This window comes from Podarcis cretensis (genome assembly GCF_951804945.1).
Source record: "Podarcis cretensis genome assembly, chromosome: 6".
NCBI classification, from domain to species: Eukaryota; Metazoa; Chordata; class Lepidosauria; order Squamata; family Lacertidae; genus Podarcis; species Podarcis cretensis.
In genome coordinates this window covers 42,260,177-42,274,617 of record NC_137175.1, presented here as the reverse complement: position 1 = coordinate 42,274,617, position 14,441 = coordinate 42,260,177, and the positions used below count along the sequence as shown (strand labels likewise).

Here is a 14,441-nt window from a genome sequence, read left to right as displayed (position 1 = left end):
TCTTACGAAACTTTGAAATAGCTTTGAAATGGCTGCATGAGTGCCTGTTCAAGGATGTTCCCGTAAAGTTGTCAGCGTTGGCAAAGTACATTATGTGACCTTGGGGAACTTGGGAGTTACTTTTCCGGGGAACATGTCTCTGCCAGTAGAGGCTAGTGACTTCTTGAATTTGCAAGCTACAATTCCGCCCCCCCCCCCCCGCCCAGCATCAGAATTTGAATTCGATTTGTACACAAAAGTGTGCCTTTAAAGCATATGCAAAATGCCATGGTCTGCCTACTGAGAAGCAACAATGATTTCTCCTACACCTCTCTTTGTGAGAGGACATGAGCATTAGCTCCAGACAAAGTTGAGACCCAGTACAGTGGTACCTCGGGTTAAGTACTTAATTCGTTCTGGAGGTCTGTTCTTAACCTGAAACTGTTCTTAACCTGAAGCACCACCTTAGCTAATGGGGCCTCCTGCTGCTGCCGCGCCGTCGGGGCATGATTTCTGTTCTCATCCTGAAGCAAAGTTCTTAACCCGAGGTATTATTTCTGGGTTAGCGGAGTCTGTAACCTGAAGCGTATGTAACCTGAAGCGTATGTAACCCGAGGTACCACTGTATTTAGAGATTAAGTCACACCACATGGCAGAAATGCTTGAATTCATGCATTTTTAAGAGAACACACATACCACTTGCTCAAAATTAAAGCCTTGCTCTCCTGCCTCATCTTCACTATCAGTTTGAGGCTAGAGAATGGTTTGAAGAAGTGAAACAGATAAACAGGGCAGTGTAGTTGCCTTTAATTGTATTTCTCCCACCCTTCAAATGCTAGCGCTACAACTGTTATATGCATCCGAATGATCAGAAGATGAAAGGGTTGTTGTGGGACATACAGCATTAGGGCTGTGACCACCAGAATTCTTTTGGATGGCTAGGAGGCCTTGGGAGCTAATTCTGTGCTGCTCTTTCTCCACAGGACGTCAGCAAGCGCCTCTCTCTGCCCATGGATATTCGCCTTCCCCCAGAGTTCCTCCAGAAACTAGAGATGGAAAGTCCAGAGATTTCAAAGCCTCTTAGCAGGATGTCTCGACGGGCTTCTCTTGTGAGTCCCACTATTTGACAGGGGTTCAGAACATGCAAGTTCATGCAACGCAGCAGAACTTTGCCTTCGTGCACTTGCACATATGAAACAGCTCAAGTGTGATGGGCCTAAACCAGGGCAAACACCTACTTCAGTACTGAAACTGCATTGGAAATGTGTGCTGTTCAATTATTCCAATTTCTCTGGGCAACTAAGGCAGCAAGTAGCTCTTTATTTTCCCCCAAGAAGAGGTGGGGTTGGAACTCAGAACTCTAAGGAGGAAAGAAGAACAAAACCTTATGTCTCAGGGTTTCCCATTTACCTGTGCAGTGTTGTTTGTCTCTTGAATAAAATATATGCAGCTGAAGCAAGTGTCCCATAAATATCAATAACCTCATAAATTAACAATGTGTGCTTCTTTGAAACTCACAAATGTAGGGCTGTTACTTTTGTGAAACATTGGATCACGTTAAAGCCTCCTTTGCTTTGTCTGCAGCCTTATTATCATTTCCACACGCAGATAGAAGTATTCCTGCTTAAAATATGGAAAACGTTTGGTTTTTTCCCCCCTCCACCTCACTCCACCTCTGGCCAGTCCTGCCTGGGTTATGGCTGTGCAGGTTGCAACCTGTTTTCAGAGTTTGTGTGTGGTTGACCCTTTAGATCCAGCAGGAATCATAGTTGTAAGATTCATTTTTTTTTTATTTTTTATTTTTTAAATAATTTTTATTCGTTTTTCAGACAGATAACAAAAACAATATAGATCAATATAGCTTCAAAATCATCATTTCATACCCTTCTTTCTTTTGACTTCCCCATACCTCCCCATCCCTGCATCCTTGTTTAATGGTTCTTTAGCAACCCTTAGGTCCATTGTCTTAATTCCCTTTCATAAAGTTTCCTTTAATTTTTTTTTAATTACTGCTGCAATTCTTTACCTCTTACCCCTGACATCTTAACATTCCTCAATTTTACAATTGTTTTTAAGATATATTTTAAATTTCTTCCAGTCCTCTTCCACTGTCTCTTTCCCCTGGTCACGGATTCTGCCCGTCATCTCGGCCAGTCCCATAAAGTCGATCACCTTTGTTTGCCATTCTTCCAGAGTAGGTAGTTCTTGCATCTTCCAATACTTTGCCAGTAGAATTCTTGCTGCTGTAGTGGCATACATAAAGAAAGTCCTATCCTTCCTTAACACCACTTGGCCAACCATGCCCAAGAGAAAAGCCTCTGGTTTCTTAGGAAAAGTCCACTTAAGGACCTTCTTAATTTCATTATAGATCATTTCCCAGAAAGCTTTAACCTTTGGGCAGGTCCACCAAAGGTGGTAGAAGGTGCCTTCAGTCTCATTACATTTCCAACACTTATTGTTAGGCAGGTGGTAAATTTTTGCAAGCTTGACTGGGGTCATGTACCACCGGTAGATCATTTTCATAATATTTTCTTTTAAAGCATTACATGCAGTAAATTTGATACCGGTGGTCCATAACTGTTCCCAGTCAGCAAACATAATATCATGACCAATATCTTGTGCCCATTTAATCATTGCTGATTTCACCATTTCATCCTGTGTATTCCATTTCAACAGCAAGTTATACATTTTTGATAAGTTCTTAGTATTGGGTTCCAACAATTCTGTTTCTAGTTTTGACCTCTCTTTCTGAAATCCTATTTTCCTGTCCTGTTTAAATGTCTCATTTATCTGATGGTAATGCAACCAATCTCGAACCTTAGGCTTTAGTTTCTCATAACTCTGAAGTTTCACCCTTTCACCATCATATTCTAGAATCTCATGATATTTTGGCCATTTAGAGTCCATATTAAGCTTTTTTACTTCCCTAGCTTCCATTGGTGACACCCACCTAGGGGTTTTACTTTCCAGCAGATCTTTATATCTAATCCAAACATTATACAATGCTTTCCTTACAATATGGTTTTTAAAACTTTTATACACCTTTACCTTGTCGTACCATAAGTATGCATGCCAACCAAAGCTATTGTCGTACCCTTCCAGGTCCAAAATGTCAGTGTTCTCAAGAAGTAGCCAGTGTTTCAACCAGCAGAAAGCTGCCGATTCATAATAAAGTCTTAAGTCCGGCAGGGCAAACCCCCCTCTATCCTGTAAGATTCATTTTAAACCAGCAACTGATCAGGCCAAGAAGCTTGTTGAGCTGGAGGCAGAAAAGCAGGGAGAGGGGCGCTTTTTGTGTGGGGATCGTGTAACATCTCCGAGGTTTCTAAAATGCATTGCAACCCAGTCCTAAGCATTACTTGGAGGTGTTTAGGAGTGCCAGAGAAGTATGTCAGAAGTACATTGTGTTGAAATACTGGTACAGTGGTGCCCCGCAAGACGAATGCCTCGCAAGATGAAAAACTCGCTAGACGAAAGGGTTTTCCGTTTTTCGAGGTGCTTCGCAAGACGAATTTCCCTATGGGCTTGCTTCGCAAGACGAAAACGTCTTGCGAGTTTGCTTCCTTTTTCTTAAAGCCGTTAATACCTGGGGAATCCGCGCTCCGCAAGACGAAAAAATCGCAAGACGAAGCAACTCGCAGAATGAATTAATTTCGTCTTGCAAGGCACCACTGTAGCTGATTCCAGGAAAAGGGACAAGCTATGTGTCGCTTTAAGCACACACTTTAAAAACGTGCTTACCACCCTGTTTCTTTAGCAAAAGCAGCTCCCCTGAATTGCTTTCTTTTTCTGCTTTCCACACTCACAGCCGCTGTGTGATCGATCGATCTAAATCCCATGGCTAGAATCTTGTTCACGTTCCCTGCCCCCAGTATTTAGGCGCTGAGCTTGAAGAAAACACCTGAAATACTGAGCGAGAACTGCTGGTTAATTCATGATCCTAAATTGCTTCAGATGCAGCCCATTCACAAGTTTTCCCTATTGAGCTGAAAATGAAATATTTATTGAATCCCATGGGTCCTTTTCTGCAAAGGTGTCTGTCTCTTTACCACCACCTAGTGCTGAATAATATTATGCTTAAAAGGCAATACATGACCTAAGTAGCATTAATACTTGCTTTGAAAAGCCTCTTATCACCACAGAAGGTTTAATCCTGTTACTCCATCATGTTTACAAATGGTATGTACATTCAAACGCCATGTTCACACAGTAAAATGCAGGCCAAATATGCAATGTTTAACAGGAGGCATTATTAGCCCTATTGATATTCAGCAAGAATAGAGTACATGGGATGTGAACAACATTTGACTGCTTATTCGGGGCCATATGAGGTGTTGGTGGAAGAGGTTGGGGGTATTGACCTGGTTCTCCTGACCCCGGGTCAATGCTGAGCCAGGATCGAAAGGCATTACACAAGGGAATCTTGTATAATGGGAAGGGAAGACCCAATTAGGCAGCTTAAACAGCTCTCTGAACAGAACAATCTGGCAGACTGATGGAGAAGTGTGAGAAATGAAAGCAATTGGAAGTTTTCCTTGTTGCAACACACCCCAAGTGAAGAAAGCGATTTCACTGAATATATTATGTACCAGCACTATGGGGAGAGAAGCAAGAATCCTTTGGTTTCTTCAGACACCCAGCCCTCTTCAGCCCTGGGCAAAAGGGTGTAGAGGGGATGGAGGCCGCCCTGCCTGCAACATCTCCAATGTGCCCACTCCACTCCAACCACTGTGCTGAAGGAAGGTTGTGAGCACATTTTGCCTGAATGTGTTTAGGTGTCTCCTCATGATCAGGTTATCAGGATTCCTAGTCACAAGGAGGCTTGTAAACCTGTTCAGGCAAACAAACATACAAGCCTCCTTCAGACATTTGCACTAATCAACCAAGGGTTGGAAGTGTAGGGGGAGACACCTGGAAATGTTGAGGACAAGGCCATGGTGCATTCTCTGCCCCCATCCCTCACCACACTTTTGTCCTTGCGTGTCCAGGAGTAACAACTGAGGAGGACTGTTCCCAGTGACTGGCCGATGATTTCACTTTTGCTAAAAGTAGCTCATACAAGGTGTTTAACTGTGTGTTCAAGGACCTGCCTTGATTTTTTTTGTCCCCTTCCTCTCCACCAAATGTATTGCAGGCAAGAACTGCTTTGCCGAATGTGATCATCAGTAAGTTTCCTAAGGAAGAGAATGTGATCTTTTGTATTGACACTTCTTCCTTTTTCATGACAGTCAGACATTGGGTTTGGAAAGATGGAAACCTATGTTAAACTGGAGAAGCTAGGGGAGGTAAGAATAAGTTCTGTCATCATTCTACTCTCATGTTGTGTCTTTGTGATAGATTTTTAACTGTTGTCATCCACTTTGGGAGCCAGTCTTGATATGTTAAGGGCTTTATAGATTTAAAATGGAGCTAGAGGACCTGTTGCTCTCCAGATGTTCCTGGGCCTTGATTCCTATCATCCCTGAACCTTGACCTTGCTTGCTGAGGCTGATGGGAGTTGGAGTCCAATAATATCAGGAGAGACACCAGGTTCCTTGCCTGCATTTAAACTTGCTCCTTGAGTTGTGAATAGAATTTTTTTAAAGTTTTGCAAGGGATCAACAGCATAAGGAAACAATTCGGTTCTGTTCAGTGTCCTATAATACGGACTAGGATGTGCTTCCCAAATTGAATGCTTCCTCCATGCTGAAATAAACTTCTTCTTTTTTTAAACTAATTTCAGATCATTTGATGCAGATTATTAAGCATATATTTACCAGAAAATGCTTCTCAAAGAAGCATGACAAGAAATAAATCTAGTTTGTCAACCCAAAAGAGACAAAGTTTTAAATCAGATGAAGCCCATCTGAAGATATTGTTTGGAAGAAGACTGCAAAGGAGTCATTTTTAATCCAAATTAAGCAGGGGTGCTACAGAGATCTAATCTAGTTCAACAGAACCAGAATAATGCTGTTTTATGTAGGGAGTAATGAGTGGGGTTTGCTGTGGGGTTTGTTAGTGAGCTGCTTACTTGTCTTGGCTTCTTCCTCTCAGGGCACCTATGCCACTGTCTTTAAAGGGCGCAGCAAGCTCACCAAGAACTTGGTTGCCCTGAAGGAGATCCGATTAGAGCACGAGGAAGGGGCCCCCTGCACAGCTATACGGGAAGGTGAGGAGCAGGGTTCATTTTCCAAAATGTAAACATACGGAGAAACATCAGGCAATGCTATTTCCACACACACTTGCCTTGCTTATACACAAACATGATAAGGAATGGAAACATCTGATCATGTGAACCTGCAATAGTAGCAATGGAAATACTGGCAGTGGGGGCCACATGCCGGGGGGGGGGTGCCTAAGCCAGATGCCAGAGTGGGTGAGGTAACAAATGTAAATTTTACCTTGCACAATAGGGTACTTTCTACCCACACTCACAGACCCCCGCCCTCCATCCAGGCAAGCAAGAAACATTATCAGAGTTCAAGGGCACATTCCAGGCAGACAGACACACTCACTGAGTGTGAGAAACAGGGCTGGAGTGGGGTCTGGCTAGGGAGTTGTGGCCTGGGGGAAGGCTTGAGGGCCACAGAGAGAGGCCTAGTAGTCTGCCTTCAGTCCCCAGGCCTGAGATTTTAGCGCATGGTGTACACCCCACCCACACACCCTTGTGACTGATGTCTCTCTGCCTTGCAGTTTCCTTGCTGAAGAACCTCAAGCATGCGAACATTGTGACCCTCCATGATATCATTCACACGAAATGCTCCCTAACTCTTGTCTTTGAGTTTCTGGTGAGTCAGGACCTTCTGTCTTATGGAGAGGCTGGCTGGTCCAGGCTTGTCTGCAGCGCAAGTGTTATTTGGGCAGTAAGGGAAGGGCTGTAGTTCAGTGGTAGAGCATCTGGTTCACATGCAGAAGATCACAGGTTCTATTTCTGGCATCTCCAGGTAGGGCCAGGTATCTCCTTAACTTGAAACCCTGGGGAGCTGCTGCCAGTCAATGCAGACAGTACTGAGATAGATTGACCAAAGGTAAAAGGCAGCCTCCTATGTTCAGGGTCATTGGTTAGTCTGAAGGTTCCCTGCCCCCCAACAGCAGCATCTTGCAGAAAATGTGGTCTCCTTGTAACACACTGGTTAAAAAAAAAATGTTCTCCGACCACAATTGCTTACCAATATTCCAGGTGGAACACCATGCAGGTCCTATGGGGTTTGGTGGGGCTTGCCCCTATCTAGGTGTGAAGAGGATTTTCCTTAAATAGCAATAGAAAAGTGTGTGTGTTTTCTCAGAACAAAATGTGGTTTGAGTTCAGGAAACCTGGAAATTCTCCACAACATACGTGCCAGTTAAGGGACAAAATACTTAGACTGAATCTGACCTAGCTATGTTGATTAGGATAGTGACTTCAAATCTCTTGCTGTAACAATCTACTAGTATGCATTCATATAATAAAACAGATACATCTGGAAAGGTTGTGTAGTTTTGATCTGTGTATGAGCCAGAGGAGACAGTTCACTTCGAGCGTCCACCCTGCTTCAAAACTGCTGGGAAATACTATTTGACTTGCATTTTTTTGTTGCCACTACATGTTTGGTCACTTCGGGGGCCTTGGTCTTCAAGGCAACTGGGGCCTCTCAGGACATGGTTGTCTTTGCAGGACAGTGACCTGAAACAGTACCTGGATAACTGTGGAAATCTGATGAGCATGCACAATGTGAAGGTGAGTGAACAGGGTGAATGGGTGCAGGGCTTCCTCTTCTGTAAAATGATTGGTAGGCTCTCAAGTCAGAGCAGGGGTGGGAATCCCCTTGAAGTGCCAACCCCTCATGGGCCCCATTGGCAAGTGGGCAGGGTTGCCCACCCTTTAGTCACATGGTGACCTATGTCAGGCGCAGGAAAGGAACAATTGAGGGTACACAGTTGAGGATGTGTTTCTGCTTGTTCCTCTGTAGTCACAGCTTTACCTGTCCCACACCTGATGGCAGTTGAGTGGCAGGTGTGTGTGACTTGCCCAGAATGGCCTTGTGGGCTAGACCAGACTCGGACAGCCCAAGGTGTTTCGGCACCTCCAGTGAAACACCCTGCTGTCACCCCCATGATGGGGGGGGGTGCATGCTCCATAATGAATCTCCACTGCCAGGTCCTTTCCAGACCCCCTCCTCCCTTAAGCAGAAGCTGGTGCAAGGCCCCCCAACCAGGTGGCAAAGCTGAGTGGCAGAAGACTTCCCCTCTCACTGACTCAGCAGGAGGGGAGGCATTCCACAGAGCTTTGCCACTAGTCCCTCTTGGCCCCTAGAGGCTGAGGAGACAAGCAGCAAAGCTGGGCAGCAGAACAAGGGTGACACCCCAAGAGGGATGCTGCCTGAGGTGGCTGCCTCACCTAGCCTCATGGGTGAGCCGGCTCTGAGACTGGAGGTCTGGTGGGCCAAATTATGCAGGTTCCCCCACTGCCAAGTTAGAGGATTTTCCATCTCTTTCAGGAATGGTATCTCATGCCTTAATTCTCCACAGAGCAGAGTCTACCATTAAAGTATCTCTAACTGCTTTCTCTCTCCTCTTCTTTCACTGTGATTCCAAGATCTTCATGTTCCAGCTGCTGCGTGGTTTGTCCTACTGCCACCAGCTTAAGATCCTACACAGAGATCTCAAACCACAGAATCTGCTCATTAATGGGAAAGGGGAACTGAAACTTGCAGATTTTGGTAAGTTAGGAGGTAAGCTGAGGAAATGCCAGCACAAATTTCAGCTCTGTTTTGAATAGGAGGGTACTATGTCAGGGAGGAGAAGGACCAACCTGTGGCCTGCCAGATGTTTTTGGACTGCAGCTTCCATCTGCCCCAGCCAGCATGGCCAATGGTCTTGGGAGGAAGGGAGCTGTGATTCGGCAACCTCTGGAGGACACCAAGTTCCCTATCCTTGGCTTAGGTGCTCCTACATTTTCAGATTGTGGGGAAATTATATTGGGGGACTTCTACCACTACTGCCCCCCACCCCACTTCTAATTTACATGCAACAAGTTTTAAACGGAGTGAAGATGTTTGCCAAACACAGACTTTCAATTATTTGTTCATGTGGTGCTTTATACATTATGGCTTAGAAACCATATGAAACTACACACACACACACACACACACACACACACACACACACACACACACACAAGCATCTTTAGGCTGCAATCCTATACTTAGTCACCTCAGCGTAAGCTCAGCTCAACTCAGTGAGACCCACTTTTTATTAGACTTGTCTAGGATTGTGCTACTGGCAACTTGTTTTCCAAATATTCTGATCCTTCATGCTTTGCACCTCTGTGCAGCTCTCAACAGCGCTTGTGGAATATATGACCAACATTAGCAAAGCATTGCAATTTGTGATGCTCCATGAATCCTGTTGGACTGCTGGGTTTACTTTTCAAATCCAAGGAACAATTTCCATTATTGCTCTTATAGGTTATACAATTATGCAATGCCTGCTCAGCGAAGCAATCACAAAATTGATTTTTCCAAGCTCAGCCCATTGTATTTTTCTCTTGATTCTTTAATAAAATACTCCCAGCCACTCTCTAGGGCCACTGTTGGAATCATGGTAGATAGTGTGGTACCTGCTAAAGCCCACGCCTTTTCTGGGGACTCACTGTCCCTCACACATACTGTTAGGATGAAACTGGTAGTCGCAAACCACAGGATTGCATCTCACTGACTTCCCTTCCACCCTTAGGTCTAGCCAGAGCCAAATCTGTCCCAACAAAAACATATTCCAATGAAGTGGTCACATTGTGGTATCGGCCTCCTGATGTCCTACTAGGATCCACAGAATACTCCACTCCCATTGACATGTGGTGAGCCAAGGGGTCTGTGTTTGGGAAAGGGTGGGTACAATAATTCTCTCCATTGTGACTTTTTTCTCCCGGTTTGCCTTCTCCATATTGCTTCCAGAGCCTTTTCAGTGTTTAACACTATTCAGGAGGAATGTGGGACTTGGTACTTTACGGATGTTTGGCTGGATGCCAGCACTCATCATTCCTGACCATTGGCCATGCTGGCTGGGTCTGGTGGGAGTTGGTCTCCAGTATCATTTAGAGAGCTATAGGTTCTCCATCCCAGTTACAGACAGTTTCTCGTGGCTTGTTCCTTCATGTTCCTGAAGTCCTTCTTTTCTCTACTGATTAGTTTAGTGGGAAAGGTGATGGGGGGAAGAAACAGTTCCTGCCTCTCATATTGTCTTCTACAAAACATCTTGGTGGTGCTCCTGCTTTTTCTGCAGAGACTGAAGCAATGAGAGGAAGACTTGGCAGAGAATAGAATGTTCTGAAGGACCCGATTGCTTCATGTTCTTGTATCTTTTTTTGGTCTGTGGTAGGGGTGTGGGTTGCATACACTATGAAATGGTCACAGGACGCCCCATGTTCCCAGGATCAACCGTGAAAGAAGAACTGCATTTAATATTCAGGACATTGGGTGAGTCCTTTGTAATTCTCTATTTCTTGATGTGGACTGGGGAGGAGGGTGGAATGAATAGAAGAGTACAAAAAAAAACCTGTAGCCTTTAACAGCTACGTGTGAACTAGCAGGGTTATTTGGCTGGTGAAAGAATGCACAGCCCAAAAAAAATATCTCTGTCAATGATGTTTTCATAATTTAAATATGCATCCAATGTTTTATTTTGTTTTGTTCTGATTTCGTTTAAGAGCACATCCAGGGAGACCAGGGTTCAGATTTCCACTTAGCCATGAAACTCACTGGATCTCCTTGGTCAAATCACCTCACAAGGTTGTCCTGGTGATAAAATGTGGAGGGAGAGAAGTATGTGAAACACCTTTAGCTCCTAGGAAAGGTGGGGTATAAATGCCCAAAGTCTCAAGTTTCTTACCTATCATTTTCAGTTTAAAAGGGTCTAAGACAGCAGGGCTAGAGAAGCCCAGTCAGATTATACAACAGTGGGCTAAATAAGATCAGTGACTCAGCATCAGGCATCCTCCTGTGTTCTAACAGCCCAACACTCCATTTGGTTTCTGAGTCCTTTAACAGCAAGTGCGTTTCTCAGTGTTCTTCAGTGAAAAGGGCTTTGTGTCTGTGGGTGGATGGATTTCCCTCCCTCTGTGTTCAGCTAAGGTTGAGTTTTTCATGATTCTAAATTCTAAATGCCAGATATTGGATTCCATCTTGTGCAATGCTCCGTGTGGATACAGTAAATGTGCAACTAAGCCTATTTCCTGCAGGAACCCCTACAGAAGAGTCTTGGCCGGGCATCACATCCAATGAGGAATTCAAGGCATATAATTTCACACAGTATCGAGCCCAGCCATTGATAAACCATGCACCAAGGTAGGACAATGGCCTTAAAAGGCAGGACAGACTTCTTAATGGGCTTCTGCTGCTGGAAAATACTAGGGGAAGGAAAGCACCAGTTCTTGTTTTTCACTGGATAAACATGCACACAAAACAAGCAAGGGTGACTGAACTATCTCTGTTAATTGTGTGGAATAGTATATCAATAATCTGCATTACGATCAACATATGATCAACAGTTCTTCTTTTTCTCAGTATACACCATCCCCATCTCCTTTATTTTAGGGAAGTGGGGAAGTCCATGAAATCTTTGCCTGCATCCTCCTTTGTTTTGGTCTTTCTGGGGCTGCCACTAGGTGGCATCAGCATTCTGCAAGCAGCATCTATGTCCAACTTGCCTCTTCCCCAGGAAAGAACTTAAATTGCCAGCTGTGGACTAGTATTTTCTAGACGTTCCACAGCTTTTCTTCATATGTTCTGGTGTACACGTGTCCCAAGTGTACTGCCCTTGACAATAGCCAATTGCCTCCCAAGCTCCTTTCTTCTCTTGCAGACTGGACACAGAAGGAATCGACCTTCTGATGAGTCTCCTCCTGGTAGGTGGCTTCAGTTGCTGAGCGAGATACCAAAGATTCCATGCTTCATCCAACATATACTTTGCTGCTGCAGCTGCTTATTGTCCAGGATGGTGGTGATGGCTAAGTACCAATTTTAGTGGTTCTCCCACTTAATGGCTTAACAGGGAGTATCTAGGTGCACAGGGCAGAACCTCCCAATGACAGCTGCAAACATTCTACTGAGGGAATTGTTTCAAGTGTCCATCTGCTTCTATGAGTCTTGATATTTCTGACAAAGGCATATTGTGCCTGCTTCTTTTCAAGGGTATAAAAGGTTACATGGGGATGGTTTTTAAAAAGCTTTAAGATACAGATTATGTCCCCTTTCTTACCTCATACAGACAATGGCTTGGAGTGCCATAGATAAATGAAGTTTCACATCAAAGTGTGGATCTCTTTGCCAGTGTAAATAATAATATTTTTGATGATTTGTGAGAGAGATGTATTTACTTATTTGTTTGTTTATATGGCCATCTGTCATGGATGCTTTAGCTGAGATTCCTGCATTGCAAGAGGTTGGACTAGATGACCCTTGGGTCCCTTCCAACTCTAAGATTCTATAGTACTTTTATACCATGAGACTCTTAATCTCATGGTCCTGGGTTTGAGCCCTACGTTGGGCAAAATGATTCCTGCATTGCAGGGGCTTAGACTAGATGACCCTTATTGCCCCTTCCAGCTCTATAATTCTTTGATGCTATTATTGTGTCTCATTTTGCATTTAAAACCCAAGTGAAAATCCATATACAGTTACTTGTTTTATCACAAAATACAATGTGTTTTCTCTCAATGTACACATTTCTAAATGTATTGTATCCTAAATTGGTGTGCATTTTGCGGTGCATTTTTTGGGCAGGGAATCATACACCAAAATTTGAGCAAGTACAGAATCATACTCACACACTCAAATGAGCACCTGGGCCCATGATGTAAATGCTGGTACTAGCCTGTACATGGACACTTATATATAATCATATTTTGATCCGTGTATTGTCCTTAGCTTAAAATGAGGCTGATTAGCTTTACAATGCTGACAGAACTAAATTCTCCTCCCCCTCCAGGTGAGAAACAAACCCAACTAGTAGGCAAAAGCCAAGGAAATACTACAGCCATTGGAAGGACAATTCATAGCACAGAGACCTGGGAATAGTTGGACAGCCCAGACCTCATCAAGTTAAAAAATAGAAGACCCTGATCAAACCTATCAGACCATTTGTTGTTGTTCTTTAGTCGTTTAGTCGTGTCCGACTCTTCGTGACCCCATGGACCAGAGAACGCCAGGCACTCCTGTCCTCCACTGCCCCCCGTAGCTTGGTCAGACTCATGCTGGTAACCTCGAAAACACTATCCAACCATCTCGTCCTCTGTCACCCCCTTCTCCTTGTGCCCTCTATCTTTCCCAACATCAGGGTCTTCTCCAGGGAGTCTTCTCTTCTCATGAGGTGGCCAAAGTACTGGAGCCTCAGCTTCACAATCTGTCCTTCCAGTGAGCACTCAGGGCTGATTTCCTTCAGAATGGAGAGGTTTGATCTTCTTGCAGTCCATGGGACTCTCAAGAGTCTCCTCCAGCACCATAATTCAAAAGCATCAATTCTTCGGCGATCAGCCTTCTTTATGGTCCAGCTCTCACTTCCATACATCACTACTGGGAAAACCATAGCTTTAACTATACGGACCTTTGTTGGCAAGGTGATGTCTCTACTTCTCAAGATGCTGTCTAGGTTTGTCATTGCTTTTCTCCCAAGAAGCAGGCGTCTTTTAATTTCGTGGCTGCTGTCACCATCTGCAGTGATCATGGAGCCCAAGAAAGTAAAATCTCTCACTGCCTCCATTTCTTCCCCTTCTATTTGCCAGGAGGTGATGGGACCAGTAGCCATGATCTTCGTTTTTTTGATGTTGAGCTTCAGACCATATTTTGCACTCTCCTCTTTCACCCTCAATAAAAGGTTCTTTAATTCCTCCTCACTTTCTGCCATCAAGGTTGTGTCATCTGCATATCTGAGGTTGTTGATATTTCTTCCGGCAATCTTAATTCCGGCTAGGGATTCATCCAGCCCAGCCTTTCGCATGATGAATTCTGCATATAAGTTAAATAAGCAGGGAGACAAAATGCAGCCTTGTCGTACTCCTTTCCCAATTTTGAACCAGTCAGTTGTTCCATATCCAGTTCTAACTGTAGCTTCTTGTCCCACATAGAGATTTCTCAGGAGACAGATGAGGTGATCAGGCACTCCCATTTCTTTAAGAACTTGCCATAGTTTGCCATGGTCGACACAGTCAAAGGCTTTTGCATAGTCAATGAAGCAGAAGCAAATGTCTTTCTGGAACTCTCTAGCTTTCTCCATAATCCAGCGCATGTTTGCAATTTGGTCTCTGGTTCCTCTGCCTCTTCTAAATCCAGCTTGCACTTCTGGGAGTTCTTGGTCCACATACTGCTTGAGCCTTCCTTGTAGAATTTTAAGCATAACCTTGCTAGCGTGAGAAATTAGTGCAATTGTGCGATAGTTGGAGCATTCTTTGGCACTGCCCTTCTTTGGGATTGGGATGTAGACTGATCTTCTCCAATCTTCTGGCCACTGCT

The 14,441-nt window shown here is 44.2% G+C and overlaps 1 protein-coding gene across 5 annotated transcripts in view; it reads left to right on the top strand.

Annotated features, from left to right (window-relative positions):
• CDK18 (cyclin dependent kinase 18) overlaps positions 1-14,441 on the top strand; it is a 106,427-nt gene that overhangs the window by 82,285 nt on the left and 9,701 nt on the right. For all 5 annotated transcript variants that reach the window (XM_079979584.1, XM_079979583.1, XM_079979586.1 and 2 more), the window contains 10 exons: positions 963-1,088; positions 5,208-5,264; positions 6,013-6,127; positions 6,652-6,746; positions 7,613-7,675; positions 8,534-8,657; positions 9,673-9,793; positions 10,315-10,412; positions 11,174-11,279; positions 11,797-11,839. In XM_079979584.1, the coding sequence (XP_079835710.1) occupies positions 963-1,088; positions 5,208-5,264; positions 6,013-6,127; positions 6,652-6,746; positions 7,613-7,675; positions 8,534-8,657; positions 9,673-9,793; positions 10,315-10,412; positions 11,174-11,279; positions 11,797-11,839 (948 nt within the window). The remainder of the gene's footprint in view (positions 1-962; positions 1,089-5,207; positions 5,265-6,012; positions 6,128-6,651; positions 6,747-7,612; positions 7,676-8,533; positions 8,658-9,672; positions 9,794-10,314; positions 10,413-11,173; positions 11,280-11,796; positions 11,840-14,441) is intronic.